The 20,018-nt window shown below is 40.4% G+C and overlaps 1 protein-coding gene across 6 annotated transcripts; it reads left to right on the forward strand.

Moving 5' to 3' along the window:
• Positions 1 to 1,187: 1,187 nt before the first annotated feature.
• Positions 1,188 to 19,545, forward strand: cln5 (CLN5 intracellular trafficking protein). Of its 6 annotated transcripts, none has more exons than XR_007247733.2 (6): positions 1,188 to 1,403; positions 4,297 to 4,471; positions 5,743 to 5,968; positions 7,806 to 8,345; positions 12,163 to 12,193; positions 15,380 to 19,542. XR_007247733.2 is itself a non-coding variant. In XM_048532635.2 (5 exons), exons 1-4 carry the CDS (start codon positions 1,297 to 1,299, stop codon positions 8,309 to 8,311), a joined length of 1,014 nt encoding a protein of 337 aa, XP_048388592.1. In that variant the 5' UTR covers positions 1,188 to 1,296; the 3' UTR covers positions 8,312 to 8,345; positions 12,163 to 19,545. The 6 variants fall into 6 exon arrangements, 3 of the variants coding, with proteins under 3 accessions (XP_048388592.1, XP_048388591.1, XP_048388594.1); XR_007247735.2 differs by having other exon boundaries at positions 15,536 to 19,542; XR_007247736.2 differs by having other exon boundaries at positions 18,459 to 19,535.
• Positions 19,546 to 20,018: the final 473 nt, after the last annotated feature.

The raw sequence follows: 20,018 nt of genomic DNA on the forward strand, positions 1-20,018 counted from the left end.
ACCTTATCATCATGTACAGTATAATAATAAACATAGTTTAACAGCAGTAACCAGCAGATTTCCTTACTGTTATGATGTTATGAGACTTCACATCGTCCCTAGAGGATTTCCTGGATAATTCCCACCCAATGTATACAGGTATTTCTCCAGTAACTTGACAGTTTTGTTCCTGTGTGACCTTGTACTGTAGAAAATCGTGCTATAGAAAATCGCCATAACAAAAATCTCATTATAGGGAAATCACTACAGAAAACTACATGGGACAGTAGAAAGTGGCATTATCCAAACGGCGCCTACTATTGGGTTGTTTATTGGTAATGTTCTGCTTGGAAAGATTTTCTTACAGTCCACCCTATCAAACATTTTCTTTTATTAATTTTTGTAAAATTTACTGGGTCACTGTTTCTGTTCTCTTGGATTACATTTCCTGCTTTCATTTTGTTCATGGGTATCTGCTGGCTAGGCCAGCATTTATTGCACATCCCTATCTGCCCCAGAGATGTAACTGCCTGCGATGCTGGGATCAGGACAGGAGAATGAAGCTGCCTTCTGTAACTGCTGCAATCCCTGTGATATAGGGGAAAGCACAATGCATTAGAGAGTTCCAGCATTTTGATCCAGTGACAGTGAAGGAACAACTGATATATCTCTAAATCGAGCTGGTATGTGGCTTGGAGGGAAACTTGCAGGTGGTGGTTCCATTATTATCATAAGATAACAAAGTGTGGGCTGGATGAACAACAGGCCAAGCAGCATCTTAGGAGCGCAAAAGCTGACGTTTCAGACATTCTAGACCCGAAACGTCAGCTTTTGTGCTCCTAAGGTGCTGCTTGGCCTGCTGTCTTCATCCAGCCCCACACTTTGTTACCTTGGATTCTCCAGCATCTGCAGTTCCCGTTATCTCTCTCCGCAGCCCATCAAGCAACACTGGAGTCGTCCACGTACCCACGAATGAAATTCAGAAGCAAAAAGGCAGATTGTAAATATATTGAAAATTAGGAGGGTGCAAATAAGAACAGCCACTTGAACTAAAAGAACTGTAGAACGTACTGTGTTGCCACATTCGCAGTTGCTCGTTTGTTTTACATCTCAAAGAAATGAGGATAAGCACAGCTATCTGCTTTCCAAGGCGGCTTGCAGTAGTCGAGGCAGTTCAGGGTTGGTGCAGCAAGCCTTGGGGGACGAGCCTCGAGTGATCCATGTGACTCGGAAACAGGAACCAGCATCATTCCGTACAAGGCTGCGGTGGGGCGAATCTGTTGTGGATTCGGCTAGCTGAGCTCCGGCCTCTGGAGGATGGCGATCAGGTTGTGGAGTGTGGCCTGGGTTTGGCTGGCTTTGCGTCAAAGCCCGAGCGCTGCAAGCCGGGGGCCGAGCCAGCAAACATGGCCAGTGCCGTACAGGTCAGTGTTGCCCGGGCTGGTCAGCAGTGCTGCAGAATGCGGAAGTGATACCCCTCAGGGCAGTAGAAATGCCTTGAGAAGTGAGGTTCGGGTTTGGAAATTAAACGCTAATAAAAGCACTATCATTGCTTCTTTCTTTGTAACCTGTACTTTAGATGAAGCAACTGTACTGCAACTTGAACGGTGAAGCTAAAATTTTTTTTTTAAAAGTTAGTGACATAAAAGATATTATTTAGTGTCTGTTCAATTGTAAAGCACCCCAGGCGTTTTGTTAAACACCATTTGAGGTTTGGAACAGCTGATCAAAAGCTTGCTCAGTTTTAAGGGCCGACCTGAAGTAGAGGAGAGAGAATACTGAGATGGAAACAGTAAATGTCAGTAGGAAATATTACTGGCAGCATTCAGCAGGTCCGACCTCATTTGAGGAATAAGGGTGATTGAGGACTAAGGGTGATTGAGGACGCTGCATTTTTTTTCAAATAGTCTGAGTACTAACGTTGCCTGTTAATTTCAGAATTCCAGCATCTGCGTATGTTGGCTTTGACAATCCGATCGTTCATTTCTATTTAAAAAAAGGAAAGATTGAACTTTCTTTTTAAAAATGGGAGCTGACTAGGTGCAGTGCTGGAAACAAAAATCGAAACTCTGGTGAATGTGAATCTGGCACAAAATGCAATGTAAAAGTCACAATTTAAAATTGGCCCTGAGTGTAGGGATATTATCCTACAAATTATTTTTGTCTAATGGGTCCCATCTTATCAAGAAACAACAGATGTAATCATGAGATTTTAATTACCAATGTTTTTGTAATGGTATATTTATCAAGTCTTTGCTTCTAAAGAAACAGTAACTGTCTGAATAAACAGAATTCCTTTGTCTGCTCTGTCCTTTTTGCTATTGAATGAGTGTCTCTTCCTGACCACAGTCTGATCACAATAATTATGTTTCATTTGGTTCTGAAATATGTTTTTAATCTCCCATTCATCCCTTCAGCCCATCCACCTCCTTAACATCTGCCTTGATCCCCATCTCTCCTTACTATTTCAGCACCCTGAGGGTCACTGAATCCAAAACATTAACTCTGATTTCTCTCCGCAGATGTTGCCAGGCTTGCAGAGCCTTTCCAGCAATTTCTGTTTTTATTCCAGCACCCTCCTGCATTCTATTCTTTGTAAACATAAGGTCATCCAACCTCTGCTACCCACATCTCAACACACAGAAATATCTGTTTCCTCTTCCCTCTTTGCTCACTGACCTTCGATGGCTACTAGACAAGCAACATCTTGATTTGTAAGAGATAGTAGGAACTGCTGAGGCTGGAGTCAGAGATAACACAGTGTCGCCCCGTCCCAAAACATCAACTTTCCTGCTCCTCTGATGCTGCATGGCCTGTTGTGCTCCTCCAGCTCTGCATTGTGTTATCTTGATTTTTATAGTGTTTACCCAGGTTTTCAGTTCTCTACACTGTCATTCCCTTTCCATCTCTAATGTCTTCCAGCCGCAAAGCAGTTATCTATTTCAAACCTCTTGGGAAGGTCTTCCAGAACTTGGGCATCTAGCAATTTGAAGACATGCCACCAATGATGAGATGATTAAAATTGGGGATGTGCTGCAGTAATTCTAGCTGTTGTGCATTCCCAGCTTTAATTGGTTCACCATTGCTGGTTGCTGCATCAATTGTCTAGACCTTAAGCTCTGGAATATCCTCCCTACACCTCTTTGACTAAGCTTTACATCATCTTAATATCTCTTTGTGTGGGCCTGTTATATTTTGTTTTATAATGCTCCAGAGAAGTCCCTTAGGACATTTCATTGTGCAAAAGGCACTACGTAAATGCAAATTGTTGTTTTATTCCACATGTTCAGTATACTGCATAATCCAGGGACACTGTCAAAGAAAAATGCACTTACGATTTTTGTTTTAGGAAACGCACAAGGAAACAGAGAGGAGAAAAAGAAAAAGGCTGAGTAAGGAAAACTGCTGCCACTGCCTAGGGTTCACATCCCGGAATTCATAGAATCCCTTCGGCCCAACAAGTCCACAGCCATTAATTCACAGAATCCCTGAAGTGTGGAAACATTCAAGTTGCTCCAAGGACTTCATAAGGCTTAAAAGCCCATTGGTTCTAAATGAATTACTTACACTTGGACAGGGGATTACCAAATTTGTCCTTATTTTTGAGGGTATGGTCACATGAATTGTGTTCAACTGTCTCACATCATAAAATAGCTCATCTCCTTCAGCTCCAGTAACTTCTTTTTAAGTTAATAAAATGAAAGTGTTGAAAAATTGCAAACTAATGAGTGTTCATGCCTTTTTTTTCTGCGTGCAATCGTATCTGAGAGAGTCACCTTCATTTGTAGGATCTTTAGGATTATTCTGGAGAGTTGGCAGCCTCATTTAGTGGTAAGTTTGACTCCTCTCAGAGATGAGATTTTCTGCAATGGGGTGAGCATCAGCTGCTGCTTCCTGATAAATCACCGGAGTGCAGACGTTAATATTTTTCCCTTATGATTGTACTTGATATTTTCTAATCGACTTGTTCTGAGATGTTATGATGTATCGGTGGAGCAATTGGGACTTGAACCCTGGCTCAGAGGCAGGAACAAGACCACTGTGCTACAGCAGCCCCTATATTCTTTCTTTTTTTTAAAAAAAAAACCTGTTTTTCTAATTGACCTGTTCAGAGATGTTATTACATATCTCTGGAACAGGTGGGACTTGAGCCCTGGTCTCTTGGCCTAGGGGTAGGGACACTACCGCTGTGCTGCAAGAGGCCCTAGCTTATTCTCGTATAAGCTTGTGAAATGATTTCACGTTACTCAACTTCTGTTTTTGGCCTGATGTTTGGCACTTCACTCAATTGCTTGTTGACCTCACTGTCTTTTTCAGACGATTTGATCATCGGCCTAAGTCTGATCCTTTCTGCCAGCCCGTGTACCCATTCTGCCCTACAGGCTCTCCTGATGGGGAGATTCCTCAGATGAGAAATCAGGACATCATAGAGGTTTATCGGCTTCAGACTCCTGTTTGGGAGTTCAAATACGGAGATCTGCTCGGACATTTTGTGAGTATTTACATAATTAAATACTAAAACTTAAAAATAAAATGAAGCAGTTCTCTTTTGTACTGCCTAACAGATGTGGTCCACGTAATTCTGCAGGATTATTCAGTATAGATTTTGCAGTCGGTCAGATCAAGGGCAACTTTTATGTCATTCCAAGATGATTATGGCACTACATTATTATCCATAAATGGTCAGGATCCACCGCACTCCTGTACTACAGTCTGTGAACTTAACTAACCATGTATCATTTGATAGGACTTAGTGAAGTCTGCAAAATATATTCACTGTCTGTGCAAACACATTATTTTTAGCTTCTGGAAGTCACAAGAGAAAAATACAATCATGACAGGAATGTAGGCTGCAACTTCTAAACATCTTTCCTCAGTCCTTTCTCCATTTAAATGGTCAGTGAGGTCTGTAGGTGTGTATGCGAAGAGTGCTGGGTGCTGAGGTGAAAACCACGGGCATTTGAAGGTGTTAGTGCTGGACTATGCTGCAAATGTTGCGTGTGGAGATGGTTAAGTGATAGCTGTCCATCTTACAAATAGCAAGAGAGCTTTGATCACTCTTCCGAGATGGTTCTGCTATTGTAATTGATTGTAGAGTAACCCTGTTGAACCAAGTAGTAGACAGGCCTTTATATATTTTGTACACTTCATCAACAACCTGTTACACTACATGAATAAAATGTCCTCTGAGAACCAGGAGGGCAAAAATGAGATGCAGATTACAACTTCATATTGTAACTTCAGATTATTATTTCGTGTGAAAGTTAATAAGACAAAACTAGAAATTGCTTGAAGCAGCTCAGTAGGTCTGGCAGCTTCTGTGGAGAGAAAGCAGAGTTAATGTTTTGGGTCAAATGACCTTTCCTCTGAAGTCCTGAGAACAGTCATTCTACCCAAAATGTTAATTCAGCTTTCTCTCCACGGATGCTAGCAGACCTGCTGAGCTTTCCAGCAGTTGTTTTTTTGTCTGATTAGCAGCCCTGGCAATTCTTTTAGTTTTTATTTTGTAACGTTATGATATGTTTGACAAATGCAGGACAGATAGCAAAAACTTGAATGGTATGTTCATTTCTACTTTAATTTAAAATGATAACGAAACAGCATACTAAAATGTTCCAATTTGCAACCACAAAAAAAATTAGTTTACCGGCAAATTTTCAACCCAATTAAAAAGCTATCAAGGGATTGTTCAAACTAGGTAGAGTACAGGGCAGTCAGTATGTGAGATTCACATTAATAATGGATAATTTTTTTTGACTGCAGCATATCATGCATGATGCAGTTGGCTTCCGGAGCACACTTACAGGCAAAAACTATACTATGGAGTGGTATGAACTCTTTCAGCTTGGGAATTGCACCTTCCCACATCTTCGACCTGGAATTGAAGCTCCTTTCTGGTGCAATCAGGGAGCAGCCTGTTTCTACAAGGGAATAGATGACTTACACTGGAAAGAAAATGGTTCTTTGGTAAAAGTATCTGAAATAACTGGTGAGTTTGTTGACTAATAAACTGTATTATAGAAAAATCAATTGGCAATTCACAGAGTTACTTTCACTAACCTACACCTGAAAGAACTGTCATGAATAAAGGATGTAATTTAGTACAAGGTCAATGGCAAAGATGAAATGGATGTGCAAGTTGAACACAATTAAAGACGAACAAAATGTTTTAATATGTAAACAATCTACATAATTCATTTGAAACTACAGTGACCAACAGGCGAACTTTTGAAATGGAGGTGTTCACTTAAACCTATTACAGCAAAGTTGCCACTTGGAACAGACACTTCTGAAACATACCATGGTAGAATGCATACTGTGAAATGTCCAGTTTAGTGGATATTTGTACTGAACTCCACATTTTGCTACCAATTTCTGCTGGTATTGAGAAATAGTAAATGGAGGGACTTTAACCCAAAAGTGTATGAAATCCATTCCCTCATCCTTAATTGGAGGCTACACAAGATTTAACGTACATAGACATTGTCTCGTTTCCTTGTTACTCTGAACAGATCCTAAGTGCACAGCTAGATTATGGCAAGAATGTTGACGTTTGTGCATTTACAAGGAGTTATTTTTTGATTCTGTAGAGGCTAATGGCTTTCACCTGGAAAGATTTATTGCTGAAAACATTTTGTACTAAATTGGAGCTTTACACTGTGAATTAAGCCGCTGACAATGGGCTAACCTGTGATTCATCTGTTTTATGTGGCTTGTCTAATACTGAGGACACCAATAGAATAGCAGCAGGGCACAATGCAGAAATCTGAAATGATGGCATTTTGCACTTGGTGTTAAGCTTCAGTGGCAACTGATTTTAGGATGTAGCCTGTACATAGCTATTACTGATTACATCTGTGTTTTACAGTAGACAGTGATTCTCAACTTTAAATTGGGAATTCTGTATCTGTAAATTGAATGCTCAGAAGATCAGCTGTACGAGTGATGGTACACTGCAGCAAAATTACATGTACAATTGTGTCTGCCACTCAGATGGGAATCCTGTGGAAAATTTCTAACCTTACGCCAAATGATAATGCTTAAAATTGCTTGACAGTTCTGGTAAATCATACATTTTATTAGTAGTTTAAACACCTGTCTTGTGATTTAATACCCTATCAATCTTTATTGATTTAGACTTTTTTTCTGGCATTCACACATCATTTTAAGAATTAAACACAATTTAGGATGCTGGAAATCTGAATCAAAAATAATACTGTAGAAAGACAGTAAGTCTGGTAGCAGAGATAGTAAGAACTGCCAATGCTGTAGTTGGAGATAACAAGGTGTAGAGCTGGATAAACACAGCAGGCCAGGCAGCATCACAGGAGCAGGAAAGCTGACGTTTTGGGTCGGGACCTGTCTTCAGAAATGGGGGAGGGGTAGGGGGCCCAGTGAGAGCAGGTAGATAGTGGAGCAGGTCGGGTGAAGGTGGGGGGAGAAAGAGCAGACGGACAGATCAAGGAGGCAGGGGTGAAGCTAGTAAGGGTGAGTGTAGCTTCATCCCCGCCTCCTTGACCTGTCCGTCTTCTTTCAGACCTATCTGCTCCACTATCTACCTATCACCGTTTCCCACCCCCCACTCTATTCATTTCAGAGCCCCCTCCCCCTCCCCCATTTCTGAAGACAGGTCCCAACCCAAAATGACCTCTTTCCTGTTCCTCTGAAGTCTGTCAGCATCTGTGGAGAGGAAAACAGAGTTAATGTTGAGTTTATGACCCTTTTGTGTTCTCTGTACAGATGCTGTAGTCCTACTATTTTGCCAGCACTGTCAGTTTTTAAGTTGCTTGTTTAATATCATGTAATTCTTATTTATTTGTCTTTAGGAGACATATTCAACAAACTTGCCAAGTGGGTGAAGGAGGATAACAGAACTGGCATATATTATGAGACATGGACTGTTCAAAGTGATCCTTCTCCAAATGCTACAGTGTGGTTCAAATCTTATGACTGTTCAGCATTTGTATTGAGAACTTACCAGACTCTGTTTGAATTAGGTGCTGTCTTTAAGAGCCCTATACAAACTAACTATACTAGAATATTTCTTTACAGTGGTGAGCCAACCTATCTTGGAAATGACACAACAATATTTGGACTACAACGTAACAAGACTTTAGGAAAAGAAATTACTTCCTTTTATTTTCCTTTTAGACCACCTCATTCACTGAAAGAACTAATACTAAGTCTGTTGGAAATAGTTAATAAGGTGGTACTGGAAAAGACCTTTTATCTCTACTTCAATTTTGAGTATTGGTACTTGCCAATTAAAAAACCCTTTGTTAAAATAACATATGAAGAAATACCTCTGCCATCTAAATCGACTGGTGCTTAGCAACATGTGCAGAAGGAAAACCCAATGCAAAAATGTAAGTTTTGGCTCTATTTTTGTGTATCAATCCTTTCGTAATTACTGTGTATAAATTCAAAGTCATTTAATATTTTTGTTCCTTACCCTTGTGCCATAGTATACAGTAGAAAACAGTTCTGCATCACAGCTACAGAACAAGAAGGTACAACAATAAGACTGGTTAAAATTATTAACGAAGTTATTCCAACCCCTTCCCACTTATGAAATAGAATCCTAGAAACTAGCAGCTAAGGCTTTAGAAGTCACATATCCCAGAATAATTAACTGCAAGTGGAATTGTCTACTTGATGAATGGGATTACAGTTCAGAGAAATACCTTTTAAGTGTGCTGGTTAATACAACTTTGTGCCTGGGATCAGAAAGGGAAGAAGAATGTTGTTGTAACTAATCATGTGGAATGAATGATGGACAACTAGGAGTGGTGTATTTCAGAACGCTTTGGAACACAGCAAAGTGTACAATTAAAGACACATCATTCAGCATCTTTATCAATTCCCAACTAATGTTGCAACTGTTATACATGGGCTGAATCTTGCGCCGATGACCCACAATAAATATGCACTATTCGTTTGGCCTAATGAATTTTGACTTGTAGAGGACATTATAAAACTGTATATGTGCTCAGATATTTACATTTCTTGTGAAATTGTACAAAGTTTACTTTACCAATTTACATTGTATTTGTTGTTTAAGCTTAAAATTTAGACTTCAACATTGTCCATAGTTACTCAAGCAGTAAGTCTTCCACATTAAGTTGCTAATACTATTACAGTTAATGTCTTTCTGTATCCATGAGTGTCCTTGTATGGGTGAAAAAATTGGACAAACACAGATATTGAGTGTTAGAATTGTTTTTTTATTATTGCTAGCACTTCAGCTGTGAACTGCATAATCATTACCTGTCTTCCATGTACCACATAGCTTCAAGAGCAGCTTGGCTAGTCATGAGTAAAGTTGCACTTTCCACCTATACTTACATGAAGGAGTTTTCTTAGAGTAGAGGAAGAGGGGTCACTGCTGTTTTTGCCCAATTCTAAAGTGAGGAAGACATAAGCTGAGATTTCTCTGCTTTCACCATTTGACTGTCTAAATGGCATTATCATCATGCCATGTCTGGGAAAAGTACCAAATACTTGTAGGTGTTACCTTCCATGCCACAATGGATTTTATTTTTCTGCAACATTCATTCCTCTGCTGAGAACTTCTGGTTTCCAGGGTTCACCAGCAGGAGTATTGAATAGGGCATGAAGGGAGAAGCTGTTGATTCAGAGAAGACTTCTGATCAGTTCTTTTTCACAAATAGGTATTTCAATATCTATCTGAGCTCCTTTCTCATGTCCAAACATATTCATCCACTTCCAAAATGTGGGTGTTTGCTAATTATTACAGTGTTCAGCACCGTTTGCCACCTGTCATATACTGAAGCTGTCCATATTCAAATGTAGCAGGACCTAGATAGAGCCAGATATGGACTGGTAAATGGCAAGTAACATTTGTCCCACATAGATGCCAGGCATTGACCATCTCCAATAAGAGACTAACTGTTGGCTCTGCTATTTAATTGCATTATAAGTAGGGTGTTCAGCAATGTTACCATTAATCAGAAACTGAACTACAACAACAATATAAATAAGGGATAATAGGAACTGCAGATGCTGGAGAATCTGAGATAACAAAGTGGTGGAGCTGGATGAACACAGCAGGCCAAGCAGCATCTTAGGAACACAAAAGCTGACATTTCAGGCCTAAGCCCCAATGTAGGTGTGCTCCTAAGATGCTGCTTGGCCTGGTGTGTTCATCCAGCTCAACGCTTTGTTATCTAGCAATATAATTAATGTGGCTACTAGAGCAGGTCAGGAGATTAGGAGTTCTGTGTTGAGTAACTTACTGCCTGTCCCACCAATGCCCGTTCACCAAGGCGCAAGGAGTATGCCGGAATACTCTCTGCTAGCCTAGATGTGTGCAGCTCCAACAATACTGAAGTAGTTTGACACCCCATTCATCAACTTGAATATTAACTCCCTACACCACCAACGCACAATGGCTGTAATTGAGAAGGTGCACTGCAGTGACACACCAAGATTCATTCAACAGTGCTTACCAAATCTGCAGCCCCATGACCAAAAGGACGAGGGCAGCCAGTATAGAGGGACACCTCCAGCTACAGGTTCCCTTCCTAGTGATACAGCACCTTGACTTGGAACTACATTGCTTCACTGTCACTGAGTTAAATCCAGGAAATCCATTTCCATCAGCACTGTGGCTACCCCAACACCCAGGATGGCAGCTGTTCAAAAAGTCAGATCATCACCCTTTGCCCCAGGGCAATTAAGAATGGACAATAATTGCTGGCCATGGCAATGGCACCGACATCCCATGCACAAATTAAAACAATATTGGTGAACAGAGTTCCTCACCATTGAAACACCATTAATAAGTAGTGACTCAGGGACTATACTTTTGTCTTTCTTAACCATATAAATATTCTAACTAACACTTAAAAGAATTATAATCTTAAACAGAACATTATCACAATTTCATTCAGATGGCAGATAGATCCGGTTTCAATCTTTGCCGATTGTGAAGATACGACAGTACACTGTGGTTTTCAGAAAGTTTTCATCCGTGGGATCAAACAGGGTGATCAAATGATCTTACCACAGTATGTTAGAAACATACTTTTGCAAAGCCTCTCAACAGTCAGGAAGAAATGTTTATAACTAACACAAGCCACAACACTCTACAGCCAACGATGAACTTTTGAAATGCAGTCACTGTTGTAATGTCAAAAATATGGCAGAAAACCCGTGCAGAGCAAGTTCCTAGAAACAGCAATGTGATAGTGAGCAGATAACCTGCTTTTATGGAATTGGTTGAGGCAATAAGGGGAGAACCACCTTGGTCTTCACTGAAATAGTAACATGGGCTCATTTACACAGCCTTTCTATACCTATTGTAATACCACAATATTACAGGTAAAGGAGACTTAACTGTATTTGTTCTGCTGAGCAAAATTCAATTTCATGAATTGTATATGTTATATGACCTTGACAAACCATTTTCAATATGAAATATTTTGTGTCTATAAAACAAAATCAAAATCAGCTCCAAATATTAGCGTTCATAAGTGTTTGATTTTCCTGGTTGCTTTTCCTTAAATAGATCTTTTGACCTTGGCAAATTTCTACAGTTAGAAACACAAACAACCTCCCCTAAAACAAAGTATATTTCAAAATGCATGGAATACAATACATTTGGAGACAATGTGCATATACAAAATGAACATGTAATCAAAGCAATGCAATTTAAATAATATGTTCATTCAAGTACCATGGTTTTAGCGTTGAATACAGATCACAATTAAACATTTGATGTACTGGACACACCAAACAAAATATTTACTTGATGTTCATAAAGGATAAAAACTCATTTTTTACAGGCTTACTTTCAAAAGAATTCTTACCCTTTTCCAGAATTTATAACCTCAATTATTTGAAATGACATAGAAAAGGTAAAGATATTTGTAACAGACACAGAATGCTAGAGTACTGAGCAGTTTTGGCAGAGTGAAAAGCAGTTAACATTTTGAATATGATACAACTTCTTCAGAACCAAGATATTTATTCCTGTTTTAGTTGTTAAAAAATATATTAATGTCCGACTAAATACTGTTTGATTAATCTTTCACTTACCAAAAACAAAAGAGAAAGCAAACTCAAGTGTTATTAATGGAGATGTGAGGTTTGATACAGTATTAATAGTATGTGTATTTGTCACATATGTTAATTAAAATGAATCCTCATGCTCATTTTCAGAGAGTGTCCTTGTGGTGCGATTTCGTACAAGGTAAGACATCTAAGCCTGGAATCCAGTTTTTAATCTCTGCATCATTTTGAGATGGAGTGTCATATTTGTTGAAATAATTTCACATAATTAGGGTGTCATTTATTGCCAATGAGCTACGAAATATATTGGTAAGGGGATTTGTAAATATCAGATGGAAATGGTCAGAAACTAAAGTACTGTTTGCTTCAATGTATAAACTTTCCGACTATGCCTTCCCTGAAGGCAGTTAGTACTGTATTGCCCTCTCAACTTAGAGATTAGGAATTAGAAGCATAGTAGGTCATTGAGTCCACTCTACATATCCATCCAATTTAAACCTTGATTCACTTGAGATTTCAGAAATCTATCAATCTCATCCGTGAATATACACGCAGACTGAGCATCCACAAACTTCTGACATAGAAAATTCGAAAGCGTGTGATGAAACTACTTATTTCAGTCCGAAATGGCGCCTCTCTGAGGCTTTGTTTTGGGATCCAGCCCCCATTGTCAGAACCTTCATGTTTGATTGAGATCACCTCTCATTCTTCAAAACTTCAGAGTATAGGTTAATTCTACTCACTCTCATAGGGCATGCCGCTCACTGGAATTACTCTATTAACCCCTTTAAGCCAACCATTTCCTTAATATGCAAGACCAAAACTGTACACCATACTCCCGAAATTTCACAAAATCTCTGACCAAGTAAAATCCATGTTGTTTCACTTGAATTAATTCCATTGATCAGTATTGGTTAAGATAAATCCACTATAGCTTTCTTTCTTTGTAGTTTTTTTCCCTCTCATGTTTCAGATTCTTGAAAGACTTCCACAAATTTTTGTGCATGCGTATGGTCAGCGGAATTCTCAGTCTATCAGAGTGATTAAAATACAAACATCAGTGCAACACAGTAACAGGCCCTTCTGCCTGCCAAGACTGTGCTGCCTTTCTAAACTAAAAATCTGTTGCCTGTGTGGTCCATATCTCTTTATTCTCTGCCTGTTCTTATCTGTCAAGACGCCTTTTAAACAATGCTGTGGTATCCACCTCCATCACCCATCCTCGCAGCACATTCCAGGCACTTACCATCTTCTGAATTTAAGAAAACTTGTCCCTCAGAGTAATAGAGATGTAGAGCACAGAAACAAACCCTTCAGTCCAACTCATCCATGCCAACCAGATATCCTAAAGAAATCTCGTCCCATTTGCCAGCATTTTCTGCACATCCCTTTCAACCCTTCCTGTTCAGGTATCCATCCATAAGCTTTTTAAATGTTATAATTGTGCCAGTCTCCACCACTTCCCTTGGGCAGCTCATCCCAAACATACACCACCCTCTGCGTAAAATAGTTCACGCTTAGGTCCCTTTTAAATCTTTCCCCTCTCATATTAAATCTATGTCCTCTCGTTTTAGACTCCCCTACCCTAGGGAAAGGACCTTGTCTATTTGCCCTTTCCATGCCCCTCCTGATTTTATAAACCTCTATAACGTCACTTCTCAGCCTCCAATGCACCAGGGAAAACAGCCACAGCTTTTCAGTCTCTCCCTATAGCTCAAACCCTCCAGCCCTGGCAACGTTTTTGTAAATTTTACCTCCACCCTTTCAAGTTACACAACATCCTCCTATAGCAGGGAGACCAGAATTATGTGTTTTCCAAAAGTGGCCTAAGCAATGGCCTGTATTGCTGCAACATGACCTCCGAACTCCTATACCCAACACACTGAACAATAAATGCAAACATCCCAAATGCCTTTTTCACTATCCTATCCACCTGCGACTCCAATTTCAAGGAACTATGAACTTGCACTCCAAGGTCTCTCTGCACAGCAACACACTCCATCTTCTTTAAATGTATCTTCTTTTATCGTAAACCTATGCCTGCTGGTAATTTACATTTCTACCCTAGGGAAAAGACTGCCAATTCTGTTGATGCCTGATAGCAGTTTACACAATTATATCAGGTTGCCCTCATGCTCTATAAATTTCAAGTGTGAAAAACCAAGTTTGTCCAATCTCTCCTCATAGGTAATACCCTCCAAACTGGAACAGAGATTTTAGCATTTGTCTTCTGTAATCTCAGTGGTAGACCAGGAAGGACAAAGGACAGATGTAATTATATCAGAGTTAACATTTCAGGTCCAGTGATCCTTCCTCAGAACTGTTCTAAGGAAGGGTCACTGGACCAGAAATGTTAACTCTGATTTTTTTCTTCACACATGCTGCCTGACCTGCTGAACTTTTCCAACAACTTTGTTTTTGTTCCTGATTTACAGCATCCACCATTCTTTTGGTTTTTAAATGTAATTATAGCTTTGGCAAAAGAAGATTTACTGCAGTAGTACTGAGCCAATACTATTAAGCAAGGGCCTAAAAGATCACTGAATCAAAGCAGGTCAATGCTCAGACTGGCCATCATCTAATTGAATGGCTTAGTTCTGTTCCTGTGTCACGATTAGCTTGGAGTTTTTTTGTTCAATGTTCTGAAAAGATAATCAATTCAACTAAAACAAAGATATGCAGAATTAGCTTGTTTTTGTGATGGATGGAGGATAGAGCTTTTTTGTTCTCTTACTCAGTGGGAATAATCAAACCAAAAGAACCTCTGATTGAATATCAGAGAACGAGACCCAGCAATGTTTAACATATGCAGTTGCATCATTTGAAATGATAGAAATAAAAGTAGTAGTGACAATCTCAGCGCATCAGGCAACCCTTTTGGAGACAGAATTAATTTTTTTGATTCCAGTGTTTGTCTGAACTGGAGTGGGCTCAAAATTGATGATATTTATGCTGTTGAAAAAGAGGGAGTATCAAGTGAAGCAGATGGTCAAGGTGCCTGGAGGGAAAAGCGAAGGGAGTGCTAATGGTAGGTGGTAGTAACCAAAAACAGGCCAGTTTATCTAAGAGCATGCAGATGGTGGGTAATCAAAATTAGCCGAGCTCGTGCTCTGAAGTTAATTACTTCAGTATTGAGTTCTGAAGGCTGTAAATTGCTTAAGTGGAAAATGGGGTGCTGTTCCTGCAGCTTGAGTTGAGCTTTACTGGACCCTATAACTGATCTAGGATAGAAATGTTAGATGGTTTATTGAAAACAGCAAACAACTGGAAGGTTGGGGTCATTCCTACAGAGACAGAGGAGGTTCTGAGACAGTTCTGAGGAAGGGTCACCGGACCCGAAATGTTAACTGTGTTTTCTCCTCCACAGGTACTGCCAGACCTGCTGAGCTTTTCCAGCAACTTTTGTTTTTGTTCCTGATTTACAGCACCCACAGTTATTTTGGTTTTTGTTAGGGAAAAATCAGAGACATGACAGAGAAAGAAATTGGAAACTGGAAGTAAAACTGATGATTTTTTTGGCCAGTAGCAGGAAGCAGCACAAATGAGATCATCGCACTGGAGTGAACAAGACAGACTGCTTGGATAAAGTACCTCATTAAAGTCAGACTACACTGCAGGTTCTGAGGTTAAATATGTTGTTTCCTAAATCATCAAGTGAAGGGAGTTTGGTCCCAAAACATATTTTAAAAACAAGATATCAAACACAAACTGAACAGAAATACACCGCAGAGAAGTACGTTCAGTTCAGCATTCAGGTTTGCTCCTTCTTCAGGACTGCAAACACCCATCATTGGAACTTGCACTTGTCTCACTCAAATATTACCACTCAACCTCATCAAGAGCATTCTTACACGGACTGAAAAGCTGCTTTGCTTTAAACAATCACACATGCCTATGCCTGCAGGTAAATCTCCACCAATTGTATGTTTGGTGTGTACATCACATGCTGTAATGGAAGACTGTTCAGTTACTGGACCCTCCCAGTGCCTCAAATATACACAAGTAGTATCTTGCATAAGAAATACACACCTTGGGTTTGTATGTTGGAACTGTCGAGAAAGTCAGTAGTTTGTTTGTTTCTCCATATGCAAAGACTGTATACAACTGAACTGCTTTAGTGACTATATTTTTAATGGATGTATTTTTGAAATAAAAAATGGTGCTAAAAAATTTGGACACAGGCAAGCATGGTCGCATAAATCACTCACTAATGCTGTAGGGATTAGGAGTTGGGTGCAGCTTCATTTTTTTCTTAAAAAAAATCCCACCATACAATTTTTAATTCAATTGAAATTCACTCAATTGATATGCGCCATATAAACTGTGAGCAAATGTAATGTCCCTACCTCTGGGACAGAAGGTTCACATTCAAGTCCCCCGTACTCTGGAGGTGTGTTGTAACATTCTAAACAGTTTGATTAAAAATAATTAAAATGAGGAATGGCAGATGAACACAGGAGTGGGAACATGGGACTGTGGTATCATAGCTATTGCAGAACTGTGGCTCACGGATTGACGTGACTGGTCACTTAATGCTCCAGGGTATAGATGCTATTGAAAGGATCGAAGTGGGGGGGGAAGAGGCATTTTTGGTTAGGGATAACATTACAGCTGTGCTTAGTGAGGAAATTCCAGGGATAAGTCCAATTGTTATTTGGGTGGAGCTAAGAAATAAGAAAGGGATGATCAATCACCTTAAAGCGACTGCACTAGGTCTCTAACAGACAGCAAGAGAAATTGGGAAACAAATATATAAGGAGATCTTGGATATTTGTAAGAATAATAGGGTTGTGATAGTAGGGGATTTTAATCTTCCAAAAATAAACTGGGACTGCCAGTGTTAAGGGCTTGCTTGGAGAGGAATTCGTTAAGTGCGTACAATAAAATTTTCTTATTCAGCATGTGAATGAGCTTTCCAGAGAAGGAGCAAAAGTTGACCTTGTCTTGGGAAATAAGGCAGGGCAAGCGACTGCAGTGTCAGTGGGGGAGCATTTTGGGGACAGTGACCATAATTCTATTAGTTTTTAAAAGGATAGATCAGATCTAAAAGTTAAAGTTCTAAACTGGAGGAAGGCCAATTTTGACGGTATCAGGCAAGAACTTTCAAAAGTTGACTGGGAGCAAATATTCACAGGTAAAGGGATGGCTAGAAAGTGGGACCCTTCAAAAATGAGATAAATGAGTCCAGAGATAGTATGTTCCTTTTAGTGTGAAGGGCAAGGTTTAGGGAATGCTGGATGACGAGAGAAACAGGGGCTGTGGTCAAGAAAAAAAAGGAGGGAGCACGGCAGGTTTAGACAACAGTGATTCCCTAGAAGAGTATAAAGGGAAGTAGGAGTATACTCAAGATGGAAATCAGGATGGACAAAAGGGGACATGAGATAACTTTGGTATGTAGGGTTATAGAGAATCTTAAGAGGTTTTACAAAAACATTTAAGGACAAAAAGAGTAACTAGGGAGAGAATAGGCCCCCTTCCAGATCACCAAGGCTGTCCATGCGTGGAAATGCAAGAAATGGGCGAGATACTAAATGAGTATTTTGCATCAGTGTTTACTGTGGAGTACGATATGGAAGCTAGAGAACTTGGAGGAAATAAAGACTGATATATATGATAGTCCACATTACAGAGGTGGTGTTACTCGATGTCTTAAAACATATAAAGATTGATGAATCCCCCAGGACCTGATCAGGTGTACCCCAGATCTTTGAGGGAGGCTAGAGAAGTGATTGCTGGACTCCTTGCCACAAGACTGAAGGTTGGTTAATGTGATGCCACAATTGAAGAGAGGTGGTAAAGAAAAGCCAGGGAACTATACGCCAGTGAGCCTAACTTCAGGAGGTGGATAAGTTTGAGGGGATTCTGAGGGACAGGATTTATACATACTTGGAAAGGCATGTACTGATTAGAGATAATCAACATGGCTTTGTGCTTGGGAAAGCATGTCTCACTATCCAATTTTTTTAAAAAATGAAGACGATGACTGATGAAGCAGAGCAGTGGATGTTGGCTATATGGACTTCTGTCAGGTATTTGGCAAGGTTCCACCTGGTAGAATAGCAATCTTAGAGCACACGGAATACAGGGAGAGCTAGCCATTGGGATACAAAATTGGCTCGAAAGTAGGTGACAGAGGGTTGTTTTTAGACTGGAGGTATGTGAGCAGTGGTATGCTGCAAGGATTAGTGCAGGTCCTGTGTGACCCAACTAGCAGAGGTATTCACCAACATCTTCAACCTCTTCCCTCCTACAAACCGAAGATCCTACATGGTTCAAGACTACCATCATTCCCATACCCAAGAAAACACATGCAGTGTGTCTTAAGGACTACCGCCCAATAGCTGACTTCAATAATCATGAAGTACTTCAAGTGGCTGGTCACCGCCCACATCAACTTGTCTCCCAACCTGCCTTGATCCCCTATAATTTGCCTACCCTGATAACAGGTCTACAGAGGATGCCATATCCCTCGCCCAGCACTCGTCCCTGCAACATCTGGACTAAAGACACCTATGCTGGACTCCTGCACATTGAAGGCAGAGCTGTAGTCAACACCATTATCCTCTCCAGACTGATCTCTAAATTGTATGACCTTGATCTCAGCTCTACCCTCTGCAACTGGATCCTCAGCTTTCTGACCCACAGGCCGCCGTGAGAATAGGTACCTGAACCTCCGCCATGATAACTGAACACTAAAGCCCCCCACGGATGTGTCCTCAGTCCTCTACTACCTGTACACCTCTGACTGCGTTGCCAAATTCCAAATGAACACCATCTACAAATTCCCTGATGATCCACCATAGAGGGATGGATAACTAACAATGGCAAGGCAAAATACAGAAAAGGAGATGGAGGGCTTGGTGACATGGTGCATTGGAAACAATGTCTCAATGTCAGCAAAACTGAAGAACTGATCACTGACTTCAGAAAGGAGGAGAACCCACCCCCATTTATAATCATCAGAACTGAGGCTGAGAGTGTGAAAAGCATCAAGTTTCTCGGAGTGACGATAGCCAACAGCCACATAATGCAACAGCCAAGGCGGCACAATGATGCCTCCTCTTCCTCAGGTGGCTGGGGAAATTTGGCATGTCTATAAAGGTTCCTCACCAACTTCTCCAGATGCAGCATTGAAAGCATACTGGGTGCATAATGGCCTGGTGAGGCAACTGCTCTACCCAGGACCGTAGGAAACTACAGAAGGTGGTGTGCACAGTCCAGACCTTCATGGAAGCCAATCTTTCATCCCTGGACTCTATTTACATGGCTCGCTATCACAGAAAGGCAGCTAATGTCAAAGACCCATCACACTCTTGTAATGGCTTCCTACAACCTCTTCAGTCAGGCAGAAGATACAGAAGCCTGAACACACGCACAAGCAGGTTCAGGAACAGCTGCTTTTCAGCCTTATCAAACTGCTGAATGGACTCTAGACTCAAATAATGTAATTGCAATGTAACCTGTATGCCAAGATTTTTTGATCTGTACATCCTTTGCTTGTTGTGATCTGCCTGTACTGCTTGTAAACATTTCATTGCATTTTGGTACACATGACAATAAAAATCAGTCAATCAATCAAGGGTTTATTGCTTTTTGTCATTGATAGAAATGATTTGGATGTGAACATAGGAGGTAGGGTTAGTAAGTTTGCAGGTGACACCAAAATTGGTGCATCAGAGAGTGACAGAGGTTATCTCACAGTATAACAGGACCATGACCGATGGGCAAACTGGGTGAGGAATGCAGACTGACTTTAACTGAGATAAATGAGATCATGCTGCATTTTGGTAGGACAAGACTTTATCCACTTAATGGTACAATCCTAGGGAGTACTGCTGAACAGACAGACCTTGGAGTGCAGGTTCATAGTTCCTTCAAAGTGGAGTTGCAGGTAGATATGTTAGTGAAGACGACTTTTGGTATGTTTGCCTTTATTGATAAGTGCATTGAGTATAGGAGTTGGGATGTCATGTTGCAGCTGTACCGGACTTTAGTTGGGTCACTTT

Source organism: Stegostoma tigrinum, chromosome 6 (assembly GCF_030684315.1).
Source record: "Stegostoma tigrinum isolate sSteTig4 chromosome 6, sSteTig4.hap1, whole genome shotgun sequence".
Classification (NCBI taxonomy): Eukaryota; Metazoa; Chordata; class Chondrichthyes; order Orectolobiformes; family Stegostomatidae; genus Stegostoma; species Stegostoma tigrinum.